The sequence below is a fragment of the Phragmites australis genome, chromosome 2 (assembly GCF_958298935.1).
Source record: "Phragmites australis chromosome 2, lpPhrAust1.1, whole genome shotgun sequence".
NCBI classification, from domain to species: Eukaryota; Viridiplantae; Streptophyta; class Magnoliopsida; order Poales; family Poaceae; genus Phragmites; species Phragmites australis.
In genome coordinates this window covers 946,884-967,982 of record NC_084922.1, presented here as the reverse complement: position 1 = coordinate 967,982, position 21,099 = coordinate 946,884, and the positions used below count along the sequence as shown (strand labels likewise).

General features: G+C 42.5%; 2 protein-coding genes and 1 pseudogene across 2 annotated transcripts; 2 read left to right on the top strand and 1 right to left on the bottom strand.

Moving 5' to 3' along the window:
• Nucleotides 1-271: 271 nt before the first annotated feature.
• LOC133892529 (reticulon-like protein B2) lies at nt 272-2,805 on the top strand. Its single transcript, XM_062333373.1, has 5 exons — nt 272-634; nt 1,550-1,730; nt 1,849-1,990; nt 2,078-2,147; nt 2,247-2,805. The coding sequence occupies exons 1-5, from the start codon at nt 370-372 to the stop codon at nt 2,411-2,413; spliced, it is 825 nt and encodes a 274-aa protein (XP_062189357.1). The 5' UTR covers nt 272-369; the 3' UTR covers nt 2,414-2,805.
• Nucleotides 2,806-3,493: 688 nt separating this feature from the next.
• LOC133892520 (uncharacterized) lies at nt 3,494-10,323 on the bottom strand. The gene is made up of 15 exons (XM_062333362.1): nt 9,822-10,323; nt 8,912-9,033; nt 8,734-8,822; nt 8,619-8,657; nt 8,325-8,418; nt 7,637-7,679; nt 7,415-7,515; nt 6,188-6,746; nt 6,025-6,112; nt 5,147-5,314; nt 4,459-5,027; nt 4,212-4,350; nt 4,051-4,119; nt 3,847-3,963; nt 3,494-3,712 (listed from the first exon to the last, which is right to left on the bottom strand). The coding sequence occupies exons 1-15, from the start codon at nt 10,031-10,033 to the stop codon at nt 3,599-3,601; spliced, it is 2,523 nt and encodes an 840-aa protein (XP_062189346.1). The 5' UTR covers nt 10,034-10,323; the 3' UTR covers nt 3,494-3,598.
• Nucleotides 10,316-19,908, top strand: LOC133910275 (U11/U12 small nuclear ribonucleoprotein 59 kDa protein-like; annotated as a pseudogene).
• Nucleotides 19,909-21,099: the final 1,191 nt, after the last annotated feature.

The window sequence follows — 21,099 nt, the reverse complement described above, 5'->3', positions numbered from 1 at the left end:
TTCTTGCATTTTTTTAATTTAACTATTATTTTTAGAATTTTTCAATAAAATAATAATATTAAAAATCTATATTCATCTTCCTTCCAAACTCGTGTACTCCAAGCATTATTACTCTCTAACTCAGGCACCGAAAGCACTCAGCGCACGCACCCCGCCGTACCCCGAACCACCCCCACTCGGTCCCTTTCCACCGTCCAATCCAAATCTGACGTCCCTGATTTCCCAGCAGCCCTAACCCTCACGCGCTTATAAAACCCGCGCCACGCCAGCTCGCTCAGATCTCCCCCCATTTCTCTCCTCCACCGCACAAGCGCACACGCTCCTTTCCTTTCCCGTGTCCACCGGGGCAGCAGCGCGAGGGTTTCGAACATGGCGGAGCAGCCGCAAGCGGAGGGGGCGGGCCCCAAGTCCGAAACCCTGATGGAGAAGATCGCCGACAAGCTCCACGTAGTCGGCGGCGGCGACTCGTCTTCGGACTCTGACAACGACGACCGCCCCCGCCCCTCGGCGCCGCCCGAGGTCAAACCCTCCTTCTCCGACTCCGCCGCGGCGGCGGCGGCCGAGGCCAAGGCCAAGGTGTTCCGCCTCTTCGGACGCGAGCAACCGATCCACATGGTCCTCGGTGGCGGCAAACGTATGGCTCTGTTAATGATCTAAATGATGCTCTGTTTTCTTTTTCTTTTTTTGTGGTTCTGCCTTGAAATCTGTAGATCGGATCTGGTTACGGGGGATCTGAGTAGGGTTGAGGCTTTGGGTTGCAGACTAGATCTGAATGCTTACGCTTTTGGGAATGGAAGTAGGGTTTTAGGAGGGAGCGGGTTGTTTAGATCGGTGGGGTTAGCGAATCATATTGGGATTTTAGATATCGTTGACAAATCGACGCAACTAGTACGGGCTGATTCGGCACTGCTTGCTTCATGTTTGATCAATGCAGGTTGATAACATATTCCCTATTACGTAGTGATACATGAATACTTGCCGCCGTTGAGCTTGTCTAACTGAACTTTGGCTAACAATTTTGAAATGTCTAGCCAGGTAATACAAAGAATGACAGCGTTAGATTCGTAATAGAAATATTCTAGTAATATTGTACGTTTATAACAATTTATTTACTTGTCCCGCAGAAATATTTAATAACATTACAAACCACTTGAATTCATATGGTTTGCAGTGTTTCACCATGATGGAATGATGGGAATTAGTTGCCTTACGATGTTATTGTTGGTTTAAGATCCTGAAAACTTGACGGTTGGAAGTTTGTTTGGAAAAGAAGCAGTGAACTGGTTGATTTCACACTGCAAATTATGGTTAAACTCTTGGAGGAGTTATAATCCTCTCTTTTTACACCGCTTCTTTGTGCTTGATTACATATTTTTAATGTAAACAAATGACAACCAGAGCAGTATTCACTTGTCAGTATATGTCTACGACTGATATTCTCCTGTCTTAAACTTGAACATGTTTTTCTGCATCAAGGTACATTGTCTTGCGAGACATGATTATCTATTGTTGTACCTGCTGTATTCATTTCAGCTCTCTACTTTTGCAGCTGCTGATGTGTTTTTGTGGAGGAACAGGAACATCTCTGCTGGAGTACTTGGTGGTGCAACTGCAATCTGGATCCTATTTGAATTGCTTGGCTACCATCTTCTAACATTTGTTTGCCATGGTCTTATATTCTCTCTGGGTGTTCTCTTTCTCTGGTCTAACGCCTCCTCATTCATCAACAAGTGAGATTTCATTCCAATGTCATAAACTGCACAAACTTATAAAAGATGCAAGTTTGTTTGTGGCAAGTTAGATGGACATATAATTTTTTCGTGATGTGAAATCTTGCTCTTATTTCAGGTCTCCCCCACGGATCCCAGAGGTGATCATTCCCGAAGACGTGATTGTCAACATTGCGTTATCTACTCGTTATGAGATCAACTGGGCCTTTGCCAATCTTCGTCAGATTGCTCTTGGCCGAGACATAAAGAAATTCCTTATGGTACGTCTACTATGTCATTGCCTATGCTGAACAATGGTTCCTTCAGCAAACTGGATATGTCCCATTTATCTTTCTTGCAATTTTTAGGTGATTGCTGGGCTATGGTTGCTTTCCGTTCTTGGGAGCTGCTGCAACTTCTTGACCTTGGTTTACATTGGTAAGGGATCAAAGCAACTCAGAGAGAACCTTGTTTTTTAATGCCTCTTCTAAGTATCTACTTGGCTGACTCTGGATCCTCTTCTCCTATGCAAAACAGTTTTCGTGGTGCTGCACACAGTCCCTGTTCTCTACGAGAAGTATGAGGATCAGATTGACTCCTATGGTGAGAAGGGGTGGGTGGAAGTTAAGAAGCAGTATGCCGTGTTTGATGCTAAGGTTCTGAGCAAAGTACCAAGGGGCCCTGCGAAAGACAAGAAGCATTAGAAACAAGTGATTAAGTGCTAATGGGTAGGGAATGCTAGCAAGTGGTTCGAGTTCCTCTGGACTCAGGAGGTATCACGACGGCCCTTGTGGTACGAGCACCAATATGCCACCTTATTGCCTTGTGTTATGTATGGCTCTTTTGTTGTTTGGCCTTGATGGGAGTAGCCAAATAGTTTCGCCCTACAACAGTAATGCAGATGCAGCCTGCGATTTTCTGTACTGCTGTTTGATTTTTGATCTGTATTGCGAGATGTCGCATGCCTATGGTTTCTTCGACGCTGTTTTTGCTACTTATATCGATGCAGTTTGGAGTTTGATAATATATGGACTATTATTGAGCTTAAAAACCATGTACTCATTTTCACCATGGTTTTGGTGAAAATAATTTATTATCTTGTTCTGGTTGGGACTATTAGGGCCCGGTCTGGGATGCGTTGAGTAAACATGGCTATTGTTCTGGGCTTAGTAAAGAGGTGATTAGTACAGAATCCTCCCGTGCAAACAAATTGTTCCCTGACACGATTGATGAAAATGAATTCAGTTGTAAGTTTGTGGACATAGAGAATTCTTATCCAGATTCCTAGGATATTGAACTGCACACTAAATTTCTAGAGCAACTCCTTTAGCCCAACAGGAAACATTAGCGAGAACTCTGAAATCATGGTTCTTCAGATGCAGTTTGCTTCTTTGAACATCTAGGACTTGTTGGAACTCGCCGTGTGTCACAATGGAAACACAGAGGAATATTAACTTGATGACAGTAAAGAGAACCGCTGCTTGCAGTACAGGAAACCTCACAGGCATCTGACTGCACTTGTTTCAAACAAAAAGGAAAGGAATGTAGAGCTCACATGTAGCTTTCTGGTAACCATATCAGCTCCATACCCAAAAAAACATACTTAAAAACCGCACACCAGTACTATTTTTTTGGGCCAACCACAACCCTATCAGTTACACCGCAGATTCATTATAATGTATACAACAACCAGCACAGGAAGACTGCAATTAAGGTGGATATAAAGTGCTCTTCCATGTTCTAACTAGAAATTCTAGCTAGATTTCTTAACCCCCCCCCCCCCCCCCCACACACACACACATTACACATTCGTCCTCATGGCTGTTTTGTCATCTACCCTAGTTTTCAAATTATGTTCATACATTCTGCGTGTGACATTCACAGATAGTTCAGAGGAAGTATGTCAATTGCTGCTTCTTTCTGGAGCCTCCTTCACCATACAACTCCTTCCATTGCTGCAGTTCACTCATTATGGAACCTTCAGCAGCAAAACTTGCAGCCACCTGCATTTGAGAGTTTTAAGAGTGTTAACAAGTTTCGACGTCGAGCTACTAGTTATTCAGTTTCTTTTTTACAAGTTTTATGTGCTTGCATATGTCTTCGAATACCACTTGATCAGACAAAAAGATGGATTCACCTGGTTCTTTGCTTCTTTCAAATCTGTCATGTTTAATGGCCTTAGAATGATTCCCCCCTTTTCTTTCTTCTTTGGAAGATCTGGTGGATTTTCTCCTTTTTCACGCTTCATCTTCTCCTAAAGATATTCAGAATTAAGGTTACATATTGAATTCACACAATTTCATGAGAATTAAATGATTAAGTATGGTGGTGTTTTGATTACCAGCTCCGTCTTTCTTTCCTTCTGGATCAGCTCCCTCACAGGGCGATATGCTGCCGTGGTGCACAGGTTCTGTTACAGGGAAATCTGAGTCAACGAAGGAGTTTTTCTTTTCTTTTCTTTTTGTGTGTGGATGATATGTATTCATGTCTCATCATACTGACCTTGAGATCACTGCCACTATATCCTTCTGTCATGGTTGCTAGCTCCTTAAAGTCCAGCCCTTCATCAATTTTCTCCTTTGACAAAAGCCGCCTCAGAATCAATTCCCGACTTTCCATTGATGGCAGACCGACCATGATTCTATTAAAAAAGAGAACACACCTCAGGCATAGAACAATGGAATGGTTCCTGTTAGAAATTGAGGGATGGATGCACCTAGCTAGAGTCTAGTAGGGAAAATATACAAACCTTCTCTCGAACCTACGAATGATAGCCTCATCAAGATCAAAAGGCCGGTTGGTCGCAGCAAGAACAAGAATTCTCTGATCTGGTCTTGACAAGAGGCCATCCCAGTGTGTCATAAACTCATTCTTGATCTTTCTCATTGCTTCATGCTCTCCAGCTCTGTTCCGCTGCCCAAGCATGCTATCAACTTCATCGACAAAAATGATAGTTGGTGATACTTTAGCAGCTAATGTGAACAATGCTCTAACGTTCTTTTCATCTTCACCAAACCACTTCGACGTGATAGTCGACATGGAGACATTTATAAAACTTGCTTGAGCTTCATTTGCAATAGCCTTGGCCAGCATCGTCTTGCCAGTTCCCGGAGGACCGAAAAGTAATATACCTCTGCAAGGCTTAAGAAGACCCCCTTTGAAGAGGTCAGGCCGTCGAAGAGGGAGCATGACAAGCTCTTGAAGGGATTCTTTGATATCATCCAAGGCACCAATATCATCAAATGAAACTCCGATTTCATTAGCAGGTATCACTTCTGGTCTGATACGCTTTTCAAACTCATTATCTGGTGGCACTTCCTAATTGAAAAATTAATAAAAGTACAGATTGGTAAATTAGTTTCCCGAGAAATGCACAAAATAACATAAACCAGCCAATAATGCTATTTACTGAAACATGCAACCCATAACTTGCATACCGGCGCTTTTGCAGCTGGAGGTGGATTATCCTTCTTCTCTGATTTCTCTGGTTCTGTTTTGCTCTCAACAGCAGCAGGAGCAGCAGCAGGATGACGTACCGGTGGCAGCGAAGTTGCAGGTTTTGTTTCTGATTTTGCAGCAGTTGGAGCAATTCCCTTTTCAGCAACCTATATAATGGAAGCATGATATGTGAATACATATAATTTACAAATATTTTTTTTGAACAAGTAAAACAAGAATACCTATGAGGAACTAGGTATTTGTGTATTAAGAAGAAAATAAGCCAATCTGATGAAGACTAAAAAATAAGTGATTGTGGAGTGCACAGTGTGAACCCACACCTCCCACCAACCTAAACTGAGTTCCTGGTATTTAAATGATATAAATATTTTCAATGGTCTGTTTGTGACATATTAATCCATTCATCGACTGCATCTTTTCTTATATAACTAGAAGCTACTTAGCAAGCTTTGCTATAACACCAGTAGAAGTCTAGCTGCCTTCTTGGAACATACATAAACCAAACAATAGAACCTCAGAACTTGTAGGATGAAGAGGGATCATTTTTAATCAACCTATATACATTTATGGGGTGTTTGGTTAGAGGAGTGGGAAATGGTGATGGATCATCCAACCCTAGCTCCGAACCTAACCCACTTGCTTGGTTTGAGGAATGGAATGGGTTGATCCATCACCATCTCATTCCTCACGAGCACGCATTTAGTGTAATATGTAGAATGGTATCATCCCACAAAATTTCATGGATGATGAGCCATCCTTGATGGGATGATTACTCAAACCAAAACACCTTATTGGTAGTGTATATCTGTTATTTAAATCATAATAATCAACTTGGAGGAGAAACAGTCGAATAAACCTTTGAAGCATCACCAGTCACTTCCAACTTCATGGTGTCCTTATCGCATACCTTGTTCTCCTGAAAAATTTCCAGTGCATGGGACAAGCTGTGCCATGAAAGAGTCATAAACTGAGGAAGAAATAAATAGATCAACAGACAACTATACCAAAATGCTAACTACCTCTTTGCAGACAGGACTAGTTTTCCATTTCGGTACTCTGGATTTTTGTTATTCATCAAGTGATAAGAAACTGCGGATACCACAATCTCATCTATGTACTTACTAAGGCCCATTGTATCAGATAGGCATATTGAGCCTAAATCATCACACTCGAGGTCATTTTCTGCCAGGACTTCCATAATATGATTCCGGTTGTCTTGAAATTGAATCATCCTCATGTCTTCTTCTAATTGGGAGTTCCAACTTACAAGATGGTTCTCATTTTCGGGTGGCTTGATTTCTATATTATACGGAAATAAAACAGTTAGTCTTTCGTCCAGCTCTTCATCATTGTACATTTCTACAATCCTTGAACCGAGGACTAGTACCGGCCCTTCAAGCTTGTTTAGTAATTTTTCAAACAGGAGATACATTTTTGGGGACTTGTGAAGAAACTTCTCAACATCTCTTATGTAGAGGACAATTGGGTTCTTCTTAGATACTGAAAGCAGAACCTTGTATACCGCTTGTACTAAAATTTTCTCATCAAAAGTCCAGCTGCTAGCACGTCTGAGAGGAGCTGCATCGTGTGTCAAACATGAACATGAGAGCATAAAAAAGATGCATAATTCGCAGGCCAATGTAGCAAGAAAGTTGTTTAAAAATATATATTTTCTTTACAAAATAATGTAGCAAGAAAATAAAGAAGGTAATAGTTGCAGTAGAAGCAACAGTGAGACAAACGAGGCAACAAAATGATATCATGATCAGTTCACATACTCTTCTTTTCTTATTTCTAATCATGTAATAGTGTTGGCTGCATCAACAAACTTGACATGCAAGCATATAATTGTTCATTCCTTCCAAATTAAAAATATTTATACGATAGTAAAAGCAATCAGGTGCATCGTCAAAGAGAACGAAAATAAACTACTACTTCCAGATTTTTGCCCTTACTACCATCATGGAAATAGTAACATCTAGATCAGACATTTTACCTTGCAAATTATAAATGAATACCAGATCACCATTTGACATGCCAAAGACTGAAGGGTTCTATAAGGCATACAACCGTGTCTATATTGTCAAGGAGGCAAAAACATAATCAAGGGGTCCAGTTTACAGCTGATAGTTCTACAAATCTTTCAGCCAGCTCATAAATGTCAAACAGAAAAACTAAGAATCTTATTCAGTTCCATGAATTTTACTCTATGCGATCACAAGTCTTTCAAAATAACATGCTATTACCTGGATTAACTGAAGGGCCTTGTGACGCCAGACTACTCATATCAGATGAAGAGGTTGCATTTCTTTTGATCTTTGGTAAGCTGCTCATACTTTCAGAACTCCTGGAAAGTTGCATAAAGAAATGCATATAAGAAATAGTAAATGATTTCTAGTTTCTGTAGCAGGTTCACTAAAGCTTAGTTTTACTTTTTCGAGAATACACTAGAGCTTAATTTCTGTCACCTTAATTTCATGTCTGCCATGCTACTTTGTCTACGTATAGTTCCTGTGATAAAAGCCAAAGTAAGTCAAGAGATACACAGATGCAAAACTTATAAACTAAAAGAACAGTATTCAGTTATGGTGTTCTTCATCCATGCATGCAAGTGAGTTCAGTTATGCATTGAAACCAAAGATTTTTTTTGTAGCACCATTCGGTCTTAATGGAGGCTAACTTATGTTAAACAAGATGTATTATTTCTGAGCATCGTTGGCAGTAGCTGAATTTCGAACAGAAGCTTAATTTATTCTGTCAGTTTCTCAGGAACTGTAATTTTCTAGATGACTGTTGCTTGCGTACTTCTGTTGTTCATCTACAATAATTGATGCACAGTAGGTACAAAATATGTCAAATGATGAGAAAAGGCATACATCTGTTTTCCCTAATCAGGTTCTCATGTCCAAGAAAAACAACAGGAATGTAAATTATTTCAGCTATGCATGAAGTCAGTACATTCACATCAGGGCATATGTTTCATCCAGTTTGTACAAAGAGAATGGCATCTGGAAGTTTACATCAGATGTCAATCACTGATCTCACTTTCTACAGACTTTGTTGCAAAATTGAAGTAGACTATAGAGCACCAAGCAAAACCTTGTGTTGCCGCAGAGTAATGAAGAGTTGAACAGTATATACTAATTGAAGTGTCACCTTTGGGTTGCTCCTTTTGTGGAAGAATCGAAAGAGATCCAAGTAACCCAGACACACGTTCAAGTGTTGTCTCCGATATTGATCTTTTAAATGGCTGATAAGAAGAAAATGCTCTTCAGTTAGGTATTAGTCAAGACCTGGCAGTCTGTGAAGTGCTGAAAAGTTCAGGTTTGGCAATGATGTGCAGACACATTAAACCAACTTATTGACAATAAGCAAACCGAACACACCAGTAATTTATATTAGCTACATCCGATGACTGATGAAAACCACAGAAGTACTGAAGGGTCTTACCGGCTCTGTGCTGCCACCAGTGCCATATTTGCTATGGATCTGCAAGGCAGAACAGTGCATTAGAACATCAACAAATTTAGCGTCCAACAAGAAAATATGCCAGCAAAAAACTCACCTTTATAAGGAAATCTGTAGGATCTAGCAAGAGCAATTTTGCTTCGAAATAGTGCGCAAGTGCCTTTGCGAGCATCTGCTGGTAAAGCTCTTCAAGACAGGAACTTGGTCTTAACTTAGTCTGAAGCAGAAATGAAGTGATTGAGCAAGTGCGCACTTTCGCACTGAAGATAATTTACCTGCAGGGCCTGACAGGAGAATTGCACGACTAGCCGGAGCAAGATTCCTTGTGTATTTGGAGATTTCTGCTTGCTTCAAGTGAACGTACGCAGCGCTTGTCAGCACAACACGTGTTTGCTCGCTGCAAATTGGAATCGGAAGTAAAAACACGAGGGTAAGAAGATCAAATGAAAAGGAAAAATGTGCTGCACTCCGCTCCCCAAAAAAAACATGAGCTCACTGCGTGCAATCCATCATTCATTTTGTGACATCACTGTTTTGCTGGGTGACATCAAAGTGAAACCCCAGCAGTCACAATCACGGTTTTGTTCAGTAAACTGATAACACAACTTGCTTTTATTTTCAGATCAAAAGTTGGACTTGGTTTAAAGGGGGGAAAAAATTAAACATAACAAAACTGTTCCTTAACATCTTCATCCTTCTCGAAGCGATTTTCGTTGCCACCTTTCGTCACAGCTGGCCGTTTGACATGTGAGATCTGTTTGTTCTCTCTTATAAACGAAAAAAAAAACGAAACAAGCTACTAATACTATTATGGTATTAGTAGAACATCATCCGAATCACTGTTTTGAGCGACAGCGTCCAGAGGCAGAGTTCCTTTCCTGACTCCCTCAGCCTGAAGATGAGACACAGCTTTCTCCTCTTTTTTCTTTCGCTTTCAGAGAATATGCAGTTCATCTGTATGATTTTCGTCTCATGCAGCATGTGCATGAGCACATCAGTACATCACATAAAAATGGAATGAAAACAAGCTAAGAACATCAAAAGAGGAACTCGAACTAGTGGCGCCAACAGCTGAACAGTCCCATGAACGAAACACCGTGTGAAGTGCTCGTGCGGAGTCGATCGGGAAGCGTGGCAGCAGATGATGGAAGGGAGGAGGAGGAGGAGGAGGAGCAGGCGGCAAACCTGAGGTAGTACGGGAACTCGTCGAAGGTGACCTTGCTTTCGGCGCCGTCGGCCACGAGTCGCCTGAGCTCCTGCTCCAGCCGCTCCACCGTCACCCCGGTCCGCGCGATCCCTCCCCCGCCACCGGCCCAGGACGCGGACGCCAGGCCCAGCCCCACCCCGACTCCGATCCCGACGCCCAAAGCCGACATCACCACGCTCTTCCCCTCCATGCCCGCCTAGCTGCGGCGATCCAACGACGCTGCAACGTACCAGCTGTGCGGGAGGGCGGGGTTGCAACGACGGGTACGGTGAAGATTGGCTAAAAGAGGAAGAGAGCAACGGGTGGTGTGGCGAGATGGAGGGTGGCGCTGGCGCTGGCGCAAGCGCAAGTGGCGGTCCTCTGCTCGTTGCCGCTGCAGGCTTCTCGTTCCTTCCGCCCTTCCTTCCTTGTGGGCAATGGGGCCCCGTAGTACGTGGTGTGATATGCCTGCCTGCAGCTGAGAGAAAGAAGCATGGAGGTGGAGTGGCGCGTGGGTGTCAGTGGAGCGAAGAGGTACGTGTCGTCGCCTCGTCGGCCGGCACTCTTGCCCGCAGGGCCTCGGATTTGGTGCAATCATGTAGAGTATTGTCTTGGTGCCTCGGATATTTGGGAACGAACCTCGACCAGGCCGTCGTGCTAGTAGTGGTTCCTCTCTGCAGCCAGCGTCCAATCCATCGCTCCGATTCTGTTGGCTCCAACTTGCCGGCTGCGTGACCGGCCACAGACCCTAATCTTTGCCATTTCAGGCATCATGCATGAATGCGTGCATGACAGGCTGCAACGCATCTCGATCGCCCGATCTTGCTTTAGGCCATTTCATACTTAGATTTGTTTGGTTAGAGAAGTATCTTTGAATGAGAGATATCATCTAGTTTTTTGAGATATTTGTTTAGAAGATAAGTTGAATAAGATAGACATCTACAAAGAATATTTTTCTCAATGCTCTATGAGTCTGTCTGTCAAAAACAAACTGTGCTTGGTAAGGAAGGCCACGTCGTTCGTTTGGGGATAGCCACGCGGCATGCATGCGGCGTCCGTGGGTGGACCCAACCAAACAAACAGACAAACAAAGTGAGGTCGCCCGTTTGTTTGCACAAAGGCCCCTGCGTTTCCAAGATATTGTATGTACGTACGAATGGGCCCAACTTTGGGCCCAGTACAAGCGGGCCTGCCCGAGATGAATGAGTTCGCACGAGCACCGGGCCCAACTTTGGGCCCAGTCCAAGCGGGCCTGCACGAGCACCGGGCCCGTCTCGCGGGGCGGTGGACCGAAAGCTTAGGAGGCCTCGCGTCTTCTCCCCCATCTCCTTGTTCCAACTGACTCCCCGGCCCCGCCACCGCCGCCGCGGCGCTCGTCGGTCACCGTGACCGGATCCGCCCCTGTTCTCGTTGCGACTTCCTCCTCCGGATCACTGTTTCTCGGTAAGACTCGGTCGGTCGCCCAATTTCAGGTTTCCCCAACGTCGCGAGCAGCGGCTTGTGAAGGATTCCCTTCTGGTTTCTGCGCGAGGTTTGATTGCCTGCGTATTCTCCTTCCGTAATCTGCAGGTCTCGTACGCACCAGGCGCGTCCGGCTCCGCGGTCTGTTTTTTTCCGGCCGCCGAATGCTTTTGGGGCGCCATCTCCTCCTCAACCTCCCCATGGCACTGGCAACAGCCGCCCCAGCCTTCGCCTGCCCTTTCCTTTTGGCAGCGGGCCAATGTGCGGGAGCATGTGCAGAAGCTGCAAGAAACCATCGAGGTTTCAAAAGCAGTGTGAGTTCCTAAAACCCCTGAAAGCTAGTGATGACCCATGTAATTTGGTTATTTACAGCCTTCGTATTAAAAAGGGTTTTGAATCGGCAGGATAAAGGAGCTCGAGGAGATTGGAATGTCTAGAAATTCAGGAGATACTTGTGCACAAGAATCTGATTCGTCTTCAGCAAAACTGCCGTCAGGTCTGGCGGTTCTTCGAAAGAAAAACCCCTTGATTTTGTTGAGCTGGCTAGAGTATTGAAGATTAGTACGGACACTCATGAGTCTCTGGCAATAGATGCAGCTAACTATCTTTGTCATCAACTTCAGCACCTTCTTGCACCTATTTCTTCTGTGATTAACCAAGGTGGTCCTTGGGAGGAAAGATCAGCAATGGTTAGGTTAACTCAGAAGCTTCAGAAATCCAAGAGAAATAAGCGGTGGAGGAAGAGAAAAAGGAAGCATGTCGCGGAGCTTTTCCAGAAGGTGGCACTTATCGTTGCCTTTTTACTGTTCATTATCTTTGCGAAGACATTCCTTTCACATCTAATCAACCAAAAATCCAACTATTGGATGACATCCATTGTCTTGATGTTTCACAGGAGTGTGCAGATTATGACAGAATCGACAAGGAAGCTGATGAATGGAGAGCTAGGCAAATAGCCAAGGACATCGCGAAACGCAAGGTGCCTTTCATTTGTGAAAAATGTTGTTTCATTCGTAAGGATACCTTGTAGTAGGACAGCATTGTGGCTCCACGATTAAGTAATTAACCAATTCATTGGTATACATGCAAACCAGGTGAGAGCATGAAACAGATTGCCAAGAAGAAAGCAAATGAGGAAAGGAAGCGTCTAGAATCTGAGGTAATATTGGAACCAAATTCATGCTTAGGGTGTCCTGTGAAAGTTCTATTCTCTGTGAGGACTATGTTTCATTAGTTGTCTGCAAGTGTATCTGCATGTGCTATTGAATACTAATACAACCTGATAATTGGGTTTGGATGAGTTAAGTTGCAAGCTATAAGTGATACCTTTATATTCTTGTGACTTGTGACCTTTCTCTAGTTTTCTTATGAATTTAGGAACCCTCTGAACTCTATTATCTATTTATCTGGTAGTTGCCATCTAAAACTTTGTTATATTTGCCTTTGAAGTGCAATCGAACTGAATTTGAATAAGTTAAGTTGCAAGCAAGCTTTAAGTTACACCATTCTATTCTCTAGTTTTATGAATTTAGGAACCCTCTGAACTCCATTATCTATTTATCTGGAAGTTTCTATCTAAAACTATGGTATATTTTTCTTTGAGGTGCAATCCAACTTCCACGCCATCATTCCACTACCTTCTTGCTTGCTCCCCCTCCCTCCCCCAAGAGTTGTTATGCGATCAAATAATTATGTGTAGTTGTTTGAGTTGCTTTATTTATATTTTAATCTACTAATGATTCTATATTTGTATGGACGTTTTTTAGTTAATAGTACAGGCATAATATTCTTGATTCCAAATGAACTAATTTTCTCAATACAAATCTTCCACTTTCAGCTTGAGCTTGCCTTTATGGTTGAGAAACTACAGGAGCTTCGCTCTCTAAGAGTTCAAAAACTGAAGAAGCAAGGTAAGATATTCTTGTTTACCTACTGTTTTATTTAACCTTCTCTGTTTCACAGTATATGTTTGGTAACTGTTGGAACCGAGGTCCCAAACAAGGAAAGCCTTCGCACTGAGGGAAAGCCGAAGGCTCCTAGGTGTGACACGTGTTTAGAGGTGAATAATTTTAATTCCTCTGGCATCTCAGGTACAATATGACCCTATTTATAACCCGTACTCAACCACTCCACGTTAGGATTTACAGTTTCACCTCCTCAACTGTCACATTCTCGGCATATTCGGGGGCATTATGGTACAATCAAGTACATTTGCATAATTACAACTGTACCCTGAGCGGTTATGTGGGCTTTGACGTCCATTGGGCGCCTTCGGCCAGTCTCATGACTGCGCCGCGGGTCTCTCTTCGGCCTCCAACCGAAGGCGAAGGTTCATCACGACCTTCGCTCCTGCTCTCCGGCGCCATGGGTTGACCTTCGGCCTCCGGCCGTAGGCATGCTAGAGCCTTCGCCTGCTCAGGTGGGCGAAGCTGTTGATCAACCTTCAGCCTTCGACCGAAGGCCTGCCGTAGCCTTCGCCTACACGGGCAAGGGAAGTCGCAGATCAACCTTCGGCCTCCGACCGAAGGTCCGCCATAGCCTTCGCTTGCATTTCCTGAAACACAACTGCAACATCCATCAGTGCTCAGCCACTGTTAGACTTCGACTTGCCATCCGAAGGGGTTTTGCTAACAGATCAATTAGGTGAAGTAACTAGGAAATGATTAATAATTGGGTCATGTTTACTCTTATTAATAGATACTTTAATGGTTAACCACTCATTCTCTCTCACACAGCCTTGGAAGCATGGCCAGTGGTTGGAAAAAATGCAATGGCTAAACTTTATTTCATAGCGGACTTGCATTGCAAAAGGATAATCCCCAAGAAAATGTACATGTACTAAAACAGATGGAGTGTTATCATCACATTGTTTTCTGACTTAAGGTCTTAAGGACTCAGCTATGTTGTTCAGATTCAGGCGGCTGCTAGAGGTTTGCAAAACTGGAGTCAAAAGAAGCTTGGTCATGTCAGTTCACAGCTCGGTCTTGCAAAGGAGATATTGCATCAGTTGGAAATTGCACAAGATAGCCGCCTTCTTTCTCCTTTGGAGATTTGGCTGCGCAATTGTCTCAAAAAACATTCACTGGCTTTGGCATCTCTTATGCGTACTATTGCTAGAACTCGTTCTAGGATAAGCTGGCTTAGTGATAGAGACGCCAATATAGCTCTCTTTCACCTTCATGCTCGGCACCGAATGAGGAAGAATTTCATTGCTAAGCTATATTCAAATGGTTAGGTTTTCACTAGCCATGAGGACAAACCAAAGGTGGTGGATGATTTTTATAGTGATCTACTCGGTTCTTGTATGGAAAGGGAGCAAACTATTGATCTGGAGGAGCTGGGCATTGCGCATCATGACCTTGCTGAACTTGACACTCCCATATCTGAGGATGAGGTGTGGAACACAATAAAAAGTCTGCCTTCTGATAAAGCACCGGGTCCTGATGGCTTTACGGGGCGTTTTTACAAAACATGTTGGCCACTTATCAAAAGTGATATTATGGCTGCCATCTCGGCTGTTTGGAGCAGGAAATTTAGGAATTTTTGGCTGCTCAACACTGCCTATATCACTCTTTTACCGAAGAAAGAAGAGGTGAAGCATGTCAAGGATTTTCGACCCATAAGCCTTGTGCACAGCTTTGCTAAGCTTGTCACCAAGCTGCTGGCCAATAGGTTGGCCAATCGGATCCAGCAAATTTTCTCCCCCAATCAAAGTGCATTTATTAAAGGCCATTTTATTCAAGACAACTTCATGCTTGTGTAGCAAACTGCTAGACTTTTACACCAACAAAAACTGCCCCGGATTCTTCTCAAGTTGGATATTTCAAAAGCTTTTGATTCGGTCGCTTGGCCTTTCCTCATAGAGATCCTAAAAAATATGGGTATTGGACTGGTTTGGTGTGATATCATCAGTGGTCTTTTGGCCTCTTCATCGACCCAGTTTATGCTTAATGGGATCCCCGGTGAGGTTATCATACACCGGCAAGGATTACAACAGGGTGATCCCTTATCCCCGATGTTGTTCATTCTTGTCATGGGACATTCTCAGCCATATGGTGTCGTGAGCCTCAGAGGAAGGTTTGCTGCAGTCTATTACCACGAGGACGATTCAGCATCGGATGTCGTTATATGCGGATGATGTGGTCATTTTTCTTTGTCCCGTAGCGAATGACATTGACACTATCCTCGACATCTTACATCTTTTTGGAGAGGCTTCGGGCCTCAAAACAAATGTGCAAAAGAGCAATGTTTTTCCTATCCAATGCAGTGAGACTGAAGTGGTTGTGATTCAAGATCACCTCCCGTGTGAGCTGCAAGAGTTTCCCTGCAAATACCTCGGGATTCCCCTCTCTTTGCGAAAATTGACAAAAGCACAGATCCAACGTTTCATTGACCGAATTGCTGACCAATTACCCGGATGGAAGGCTGATCTTATGACTCGGGCTGGTAGGGCAATTCAAGTTCAATTTGTCCTCACTTCCATGCTCATCTATCTGATCATGGCCATTGATCTTCCGCCTTGAGCTATTAAGGCCATTGACAAAATCCGACGGGGTTTTCTTTGTAGAGGGAGAAAGGACGCCAAAGACGGTCATTGTCTTATTGCTTAGGCCAAGGTGCAGTGACCCCGTGAGCTTGGCGGTCTAGGCATTTCGGATGCGGTGGCTCTGGTTGCAAAAGACGGAGCCTAATAGGCCATGGTTGGTTTTCCCAATTAAGGTGCATGAATGTGTTTTCTTCTCTATGGCAGTTGAGACTGAGGTTGGGGATGGTACTCGCACATTATTCTGGAAGGATAGATGGTTGCATGGACAGCGAATTGCAGACCTTGCCCCTCAATTGTTCGCAGTGGTTATTGCTAGAAGAGCCAATAAACGCACGGTTTGTGAGGCCTTATTGAATCATTTTTGGATCGAGGACATTCGGGGCGCAACTTCTGTTGGAGTCTTTTTTGAGTACCTCATGCTATGGGGTGTGCTTTCTGAGGTGGTGCTACAACCAAGAGTTGATGATAGCCATCGTTGGCGGCTCTCAGCTTCTGGACAATACTCGGCAAAGTCCGCATATGAGAATTTCTTTCAAGGTGCTGTCCTGTTTCGGCCATGGGAGCGTATTTGGAAAACTTGGGCACCTGGGAAATGTCGTTTCTTTCTTTGGTTGGTTATGCACAACCGATGCTGGACCGTTGATCGACTTGCTTGACGAGGCTTGCCGCATCCGGAGACTTGCCCTCACTGTGATCAAGATGAGGAGATGATCAACCACTTGCTCACCTCGTGTGTTTTTGCGAGACAATTTTGGTTCATTCTTCTCTAGTGGTTTGGACTACATAGCTTGGCCCCTTCAATCACTGATTTTTCTTTCGATGAATGGTGGAGCAAGGCCAATGATGTTGTTAATGGACCGGTGCAGCAGGGCCTAAATTCTCTTATCATCCTTGGGTACGGAATATTTGGAAGCACAGAAACCATTGCGTTTTTTTATGGTGCTGCTCCAAATTTGGAGAGCATTTTGCTAATTGTTAAGGATGAGATGCAGCTTTTTGGGGTTTGGCTGGGGCTCGAGGGCTTACCTTCTTGACTGACCTAGTTCCCGGAGGCTAGTTTAAGGGGTTCTCGTTCTGTGGTCTCTTTGTCACAGACGCGCATGTAATTTACTTTCTGTTAGTGTGGGTGTGTTTCTTATGTACTCAGGGTTTCTACCCTTTCTTCTTCTTTAATACAATGATGCGCAGCTTTCCAGTGTGTTCGAGAAAAAAAAAAAGATTCAGGCATTGCAAGCTGAAGCACACAGGCCTAACAATCCTCTTTTCTTTTATTAAGAGAAAAGGATATCTTATTCATTATGCTAATAGCATATGTGTGCCTACCTGTATATGATCCCATTGGCAGAAACTCTTATGAATCCAGTGTGCTTACTGGCTTCTGCAAGACTGCAAACCTTGCTCTTTGCGTTGGTGGTGTTGATTTTTCTTTTTAATTAGTTCAGTTGAATTAATCTAAATATCAAGAGATGGATACATGAGTTTCTTTGTATGTTGCAGGTCATTTTCTTCCAGAAGAGGATGATAAGTACCTTGAGCGTGTAAAGGCTACAGTTGAGGAAGAGAAGCGCCAAGCTGCAACTGCTGCTCGAACTGATGCTGTAAAGGATGCTCTTCTGACCGCTGAGGAGTCAAGGAAGTCTGCACAGTGTACAAATTCTCAAGAAGATGGTTCTGAACAATCTAAAAGTGGGCCTACACTAGATAAGAACCAGGGAGATACTGGAATAAGTGAGACAAATGACCAGGCAACAAAAAACAGAACAGGAGGGCCATAAAGTTGAGGGAAAAGTGCATGGACATTATGATCCTGTTAGCAATCTGCCTTTTGAGTTCTACCACTATTATCATGGAAGTAACTATGACCTGGGGACACTTATTGAGGTAATTACACCAACCTCTGAACTTTGTGCAAGTATTGCAGGTTTATAAACTGTGTATAAGACAGTGAAGTCAGACACATACGGACAAGGCTTCACAATCTTAGACATAACCTTATCATTTTCACTGCATGGCATGGGGCATTAAGGAGGTAGCAGCTTACCAGTGCTTCATGCGCTAATGAGAAATGTTAAATTAGGATATTTTTAAAAAAAATCTATGAATTGTACTTCCTTTTATTGCAACTACTCAATTCGTTTACTCATTCATCTTGTCTGTATTTCGTGCCTGTTGTAGGTCCGCGGAATGTGGGATTCTTTCATCAGACCTGAAGGAAGGTAAGGCTTACTTGTTGAGCAATTTCTTTCATGTTAGCTAAATGCATTCGACAAGCATCTCTGTGGAGCAATTTGAAGTTGCTGTGCAATTATGGTTTGCTCGCCCTCTAAAGTGCTCACAGTAACAAGATGAAAGGAAGATTAACCTCATGAGAAGTCCATAATGTGATATTGTGTTCAACATGGCCAAGACAGGGATTCCACTACAAAAAAAGTAGTATCTTTGTTATTCAACAAAATTCTTGATTGGAATGGAGTAATCTCACTAGAATTTTGGAGGAAACTGGAGGAGCTCCACATAATTTTTGCTTATTCCTGTAAAATTGCTATGAAATTGTTGCATTCCAAAAACTAGCATATAGTTGTTGAAGGAAAAACATGGATCTAACGCATCAGCTACGCATTCAATTGCATGGGTACTTTTGTTTATTACCTTCCTCTGATTTCACTAATGATGTGGTACTGATGTCTTGTTGTGTTTTCATTCATGGCAGCTAAACTTAAGATAGCTTTCATCCTATTACTGCTGTAAGAATATGATTTAACATAGCTATTTGTTTTCTCTTGAATATCTTTTAATCCTCTATTATAAGTTTATAACAGATAATAACGTAATAATCCTATACTATAAGTTTATAACATAGACCGCAGTAGCAATGAGACGGCTTAGTGGCTTAGTGCTGCACTGTCTCAAGGGAATCTTATATAAAATTTTTTGCTATCTAAATGTGAATGTTACTCCTGCATGCAGCCGTATACCTGGCCATTGGGTTCAACCACCCCCTCCAGCTGATGAGGTATGGGCATCATATTTAGTGCAGCACAAGTAAATCACCATTGGGTTCTAGCAACGGCCTTTTTCTAATGCACAACCACTGGAACCTTTCAAGGCTACTGAAGGTAAGCTAGGTACTTGAATTACCAGAATTTTGAGCTTTTTTACGGTCCTTGGGAGGTATCGAGAGACATCAGTACCTCCTGCTTAATTGGTGTTAATTTTTTGTACCTCCTCATAAGATAGGTCTTGGTACCTCCTCGGAAGGTTGAAATTTCTGGTACATCTTGGTACCTCATGGCAACTAAGATGAGGTAAAACGATTGTAGTAATCTAAGTTAAATTTACTCAGTTGCTTGTTTTGTAAACTGTTCAAAATCACTTCAATTATTAATGGTTTTAATTCATGGAGTGCCAGACTGCCTGTTAAATTTTACATTATAAAGTTTTTTTTTAGGGTTGACATGGATCTTTCTGTAAACTAAAACACATTTCATTTATCAGTTAAGAGAACTTCCAAATCACCATGCAATAAATTCCGTTGACATTATTACACACTTACAAATCTTTTGAATCCACTTTTCTTCTGGTGACTTTAGGATCTAAAAGGACATATAACAGGGTATAGTTCTGGAAGAAACAATGGCATCTTGTGAGGACAGCTAATATATCACCAAGTTCAGTTCAGTGAATGATGACACTAAAAGTGCAAACAAGAAGATGCAAGAACCAATTGATCTGGGTGTGACTCGGATTCTATGACAAGGTGGCAGGAAAATCATGCAAAAGGAAAGAGCATAGGCTGGACAATGGTGCTTCACGGAAAAAACTCATGAATTTGAAGGTAAATTTGTAACATATAAAACATGGTATCCATGGCTTATCATATCCTGTCAGCTTCAATACCTCCAGACACCCTACTGTTTTACTGGCCCTCAATCATGTTCCCTCAGTAGTGCGAACTACCATAATGCTTTTGGTGGTATCATTGTTCTTGAATAGTTGAATTATGTATATAGAAGGTTAGTGGGATTTATGTAGCCCACCGAATTTATGAGAAATGTCGGTAAAGGTGACTGATTAATCTAGAGCATTGAATTTTACCTAGCAATATGAACGGGATTTGAGTGACTAAATTCAGTCTATGATGGATTAGATGAATAACATTGTTGTTCATGGCTATTTCTCCACCATTTCGACAAAGTTATTTCGAGCAAGTGCATGCATTTCGGTTACCTGCACCAGTGCAGCAGCATTTTAGGGATATGGCAGACAGCTCACCAATTAGTTAGGACTTGGCACTTCGCATTTCTGTATCCTGCACCATAGGTAAGGCTCCAAGAAAAAGTAGGGCAACGAAAAACTTAGGACACCCAAAGAAGCAAAATAAAAGGTTAGTGAATTGGATGGCATTAGCATCCAGTACTGGATTTCTATAAATCATCCAGTACTGGATTTCTATAAACAATATAAGGACAGCATATGCAGCCACCTTTCTGGTCATGCTTGCTTGCTCCTCCCATTCTATATCTCTTTGAGGTGATTGTATAACCAAACACTGAATCCTAAAGGTCATAGTGACAAATTTGATGACCCTTGAAGTGAGGGCAACATATCTCCTTGCTTTTGTGGACAATAATGCTGCTTTGCTCATTGAGAAATTATTGGGTGCGCTGGGTCTCCAGGTAGGAAACGGAGCATCGAATGGCCCTCTGACTTGGTTGGGACAGTTTCGTTTCTGCATTTGGGCATGGCTGTTAAGAGACAGGTCAATGAAGCAACTCACCTATCTTGGCCATGTGTAACATCTTACTAATATTTTTGTATGTTATGGACACTTCCTCTGATCCCAAATATAAGTCTATTAGGATATCGACATAGTTTCCAATATGACATTTTAACTAGTCATATCTATATAAATATATTATTTTAAATAGAAAAGGTTATATATTATAAAAGTATTTTTCATGATGAATTTGGTAACATCAATCTTATTCTGTCAATGTCTATGCTTGTCTTAGAAATTGATGATCAAACCTAAAAAAGTTTGACTTATGACAATCCTAAATGAACTTATATTAGAGATCATAGGAAGTACTCCGTACTTGTTATAATATTGGAAATTCATTTCGGGTTTACCTCATTCGCAAATGATGTAATTGTTACTTGACCGAATGTAACTAATATAAGCAAACTAGTGAAAACTAGGTACTTGTTATAATATTGGAAATTCATTTCGGGTTTACCTCAAGTTCAAAGGAAATCATTCACAAATGATG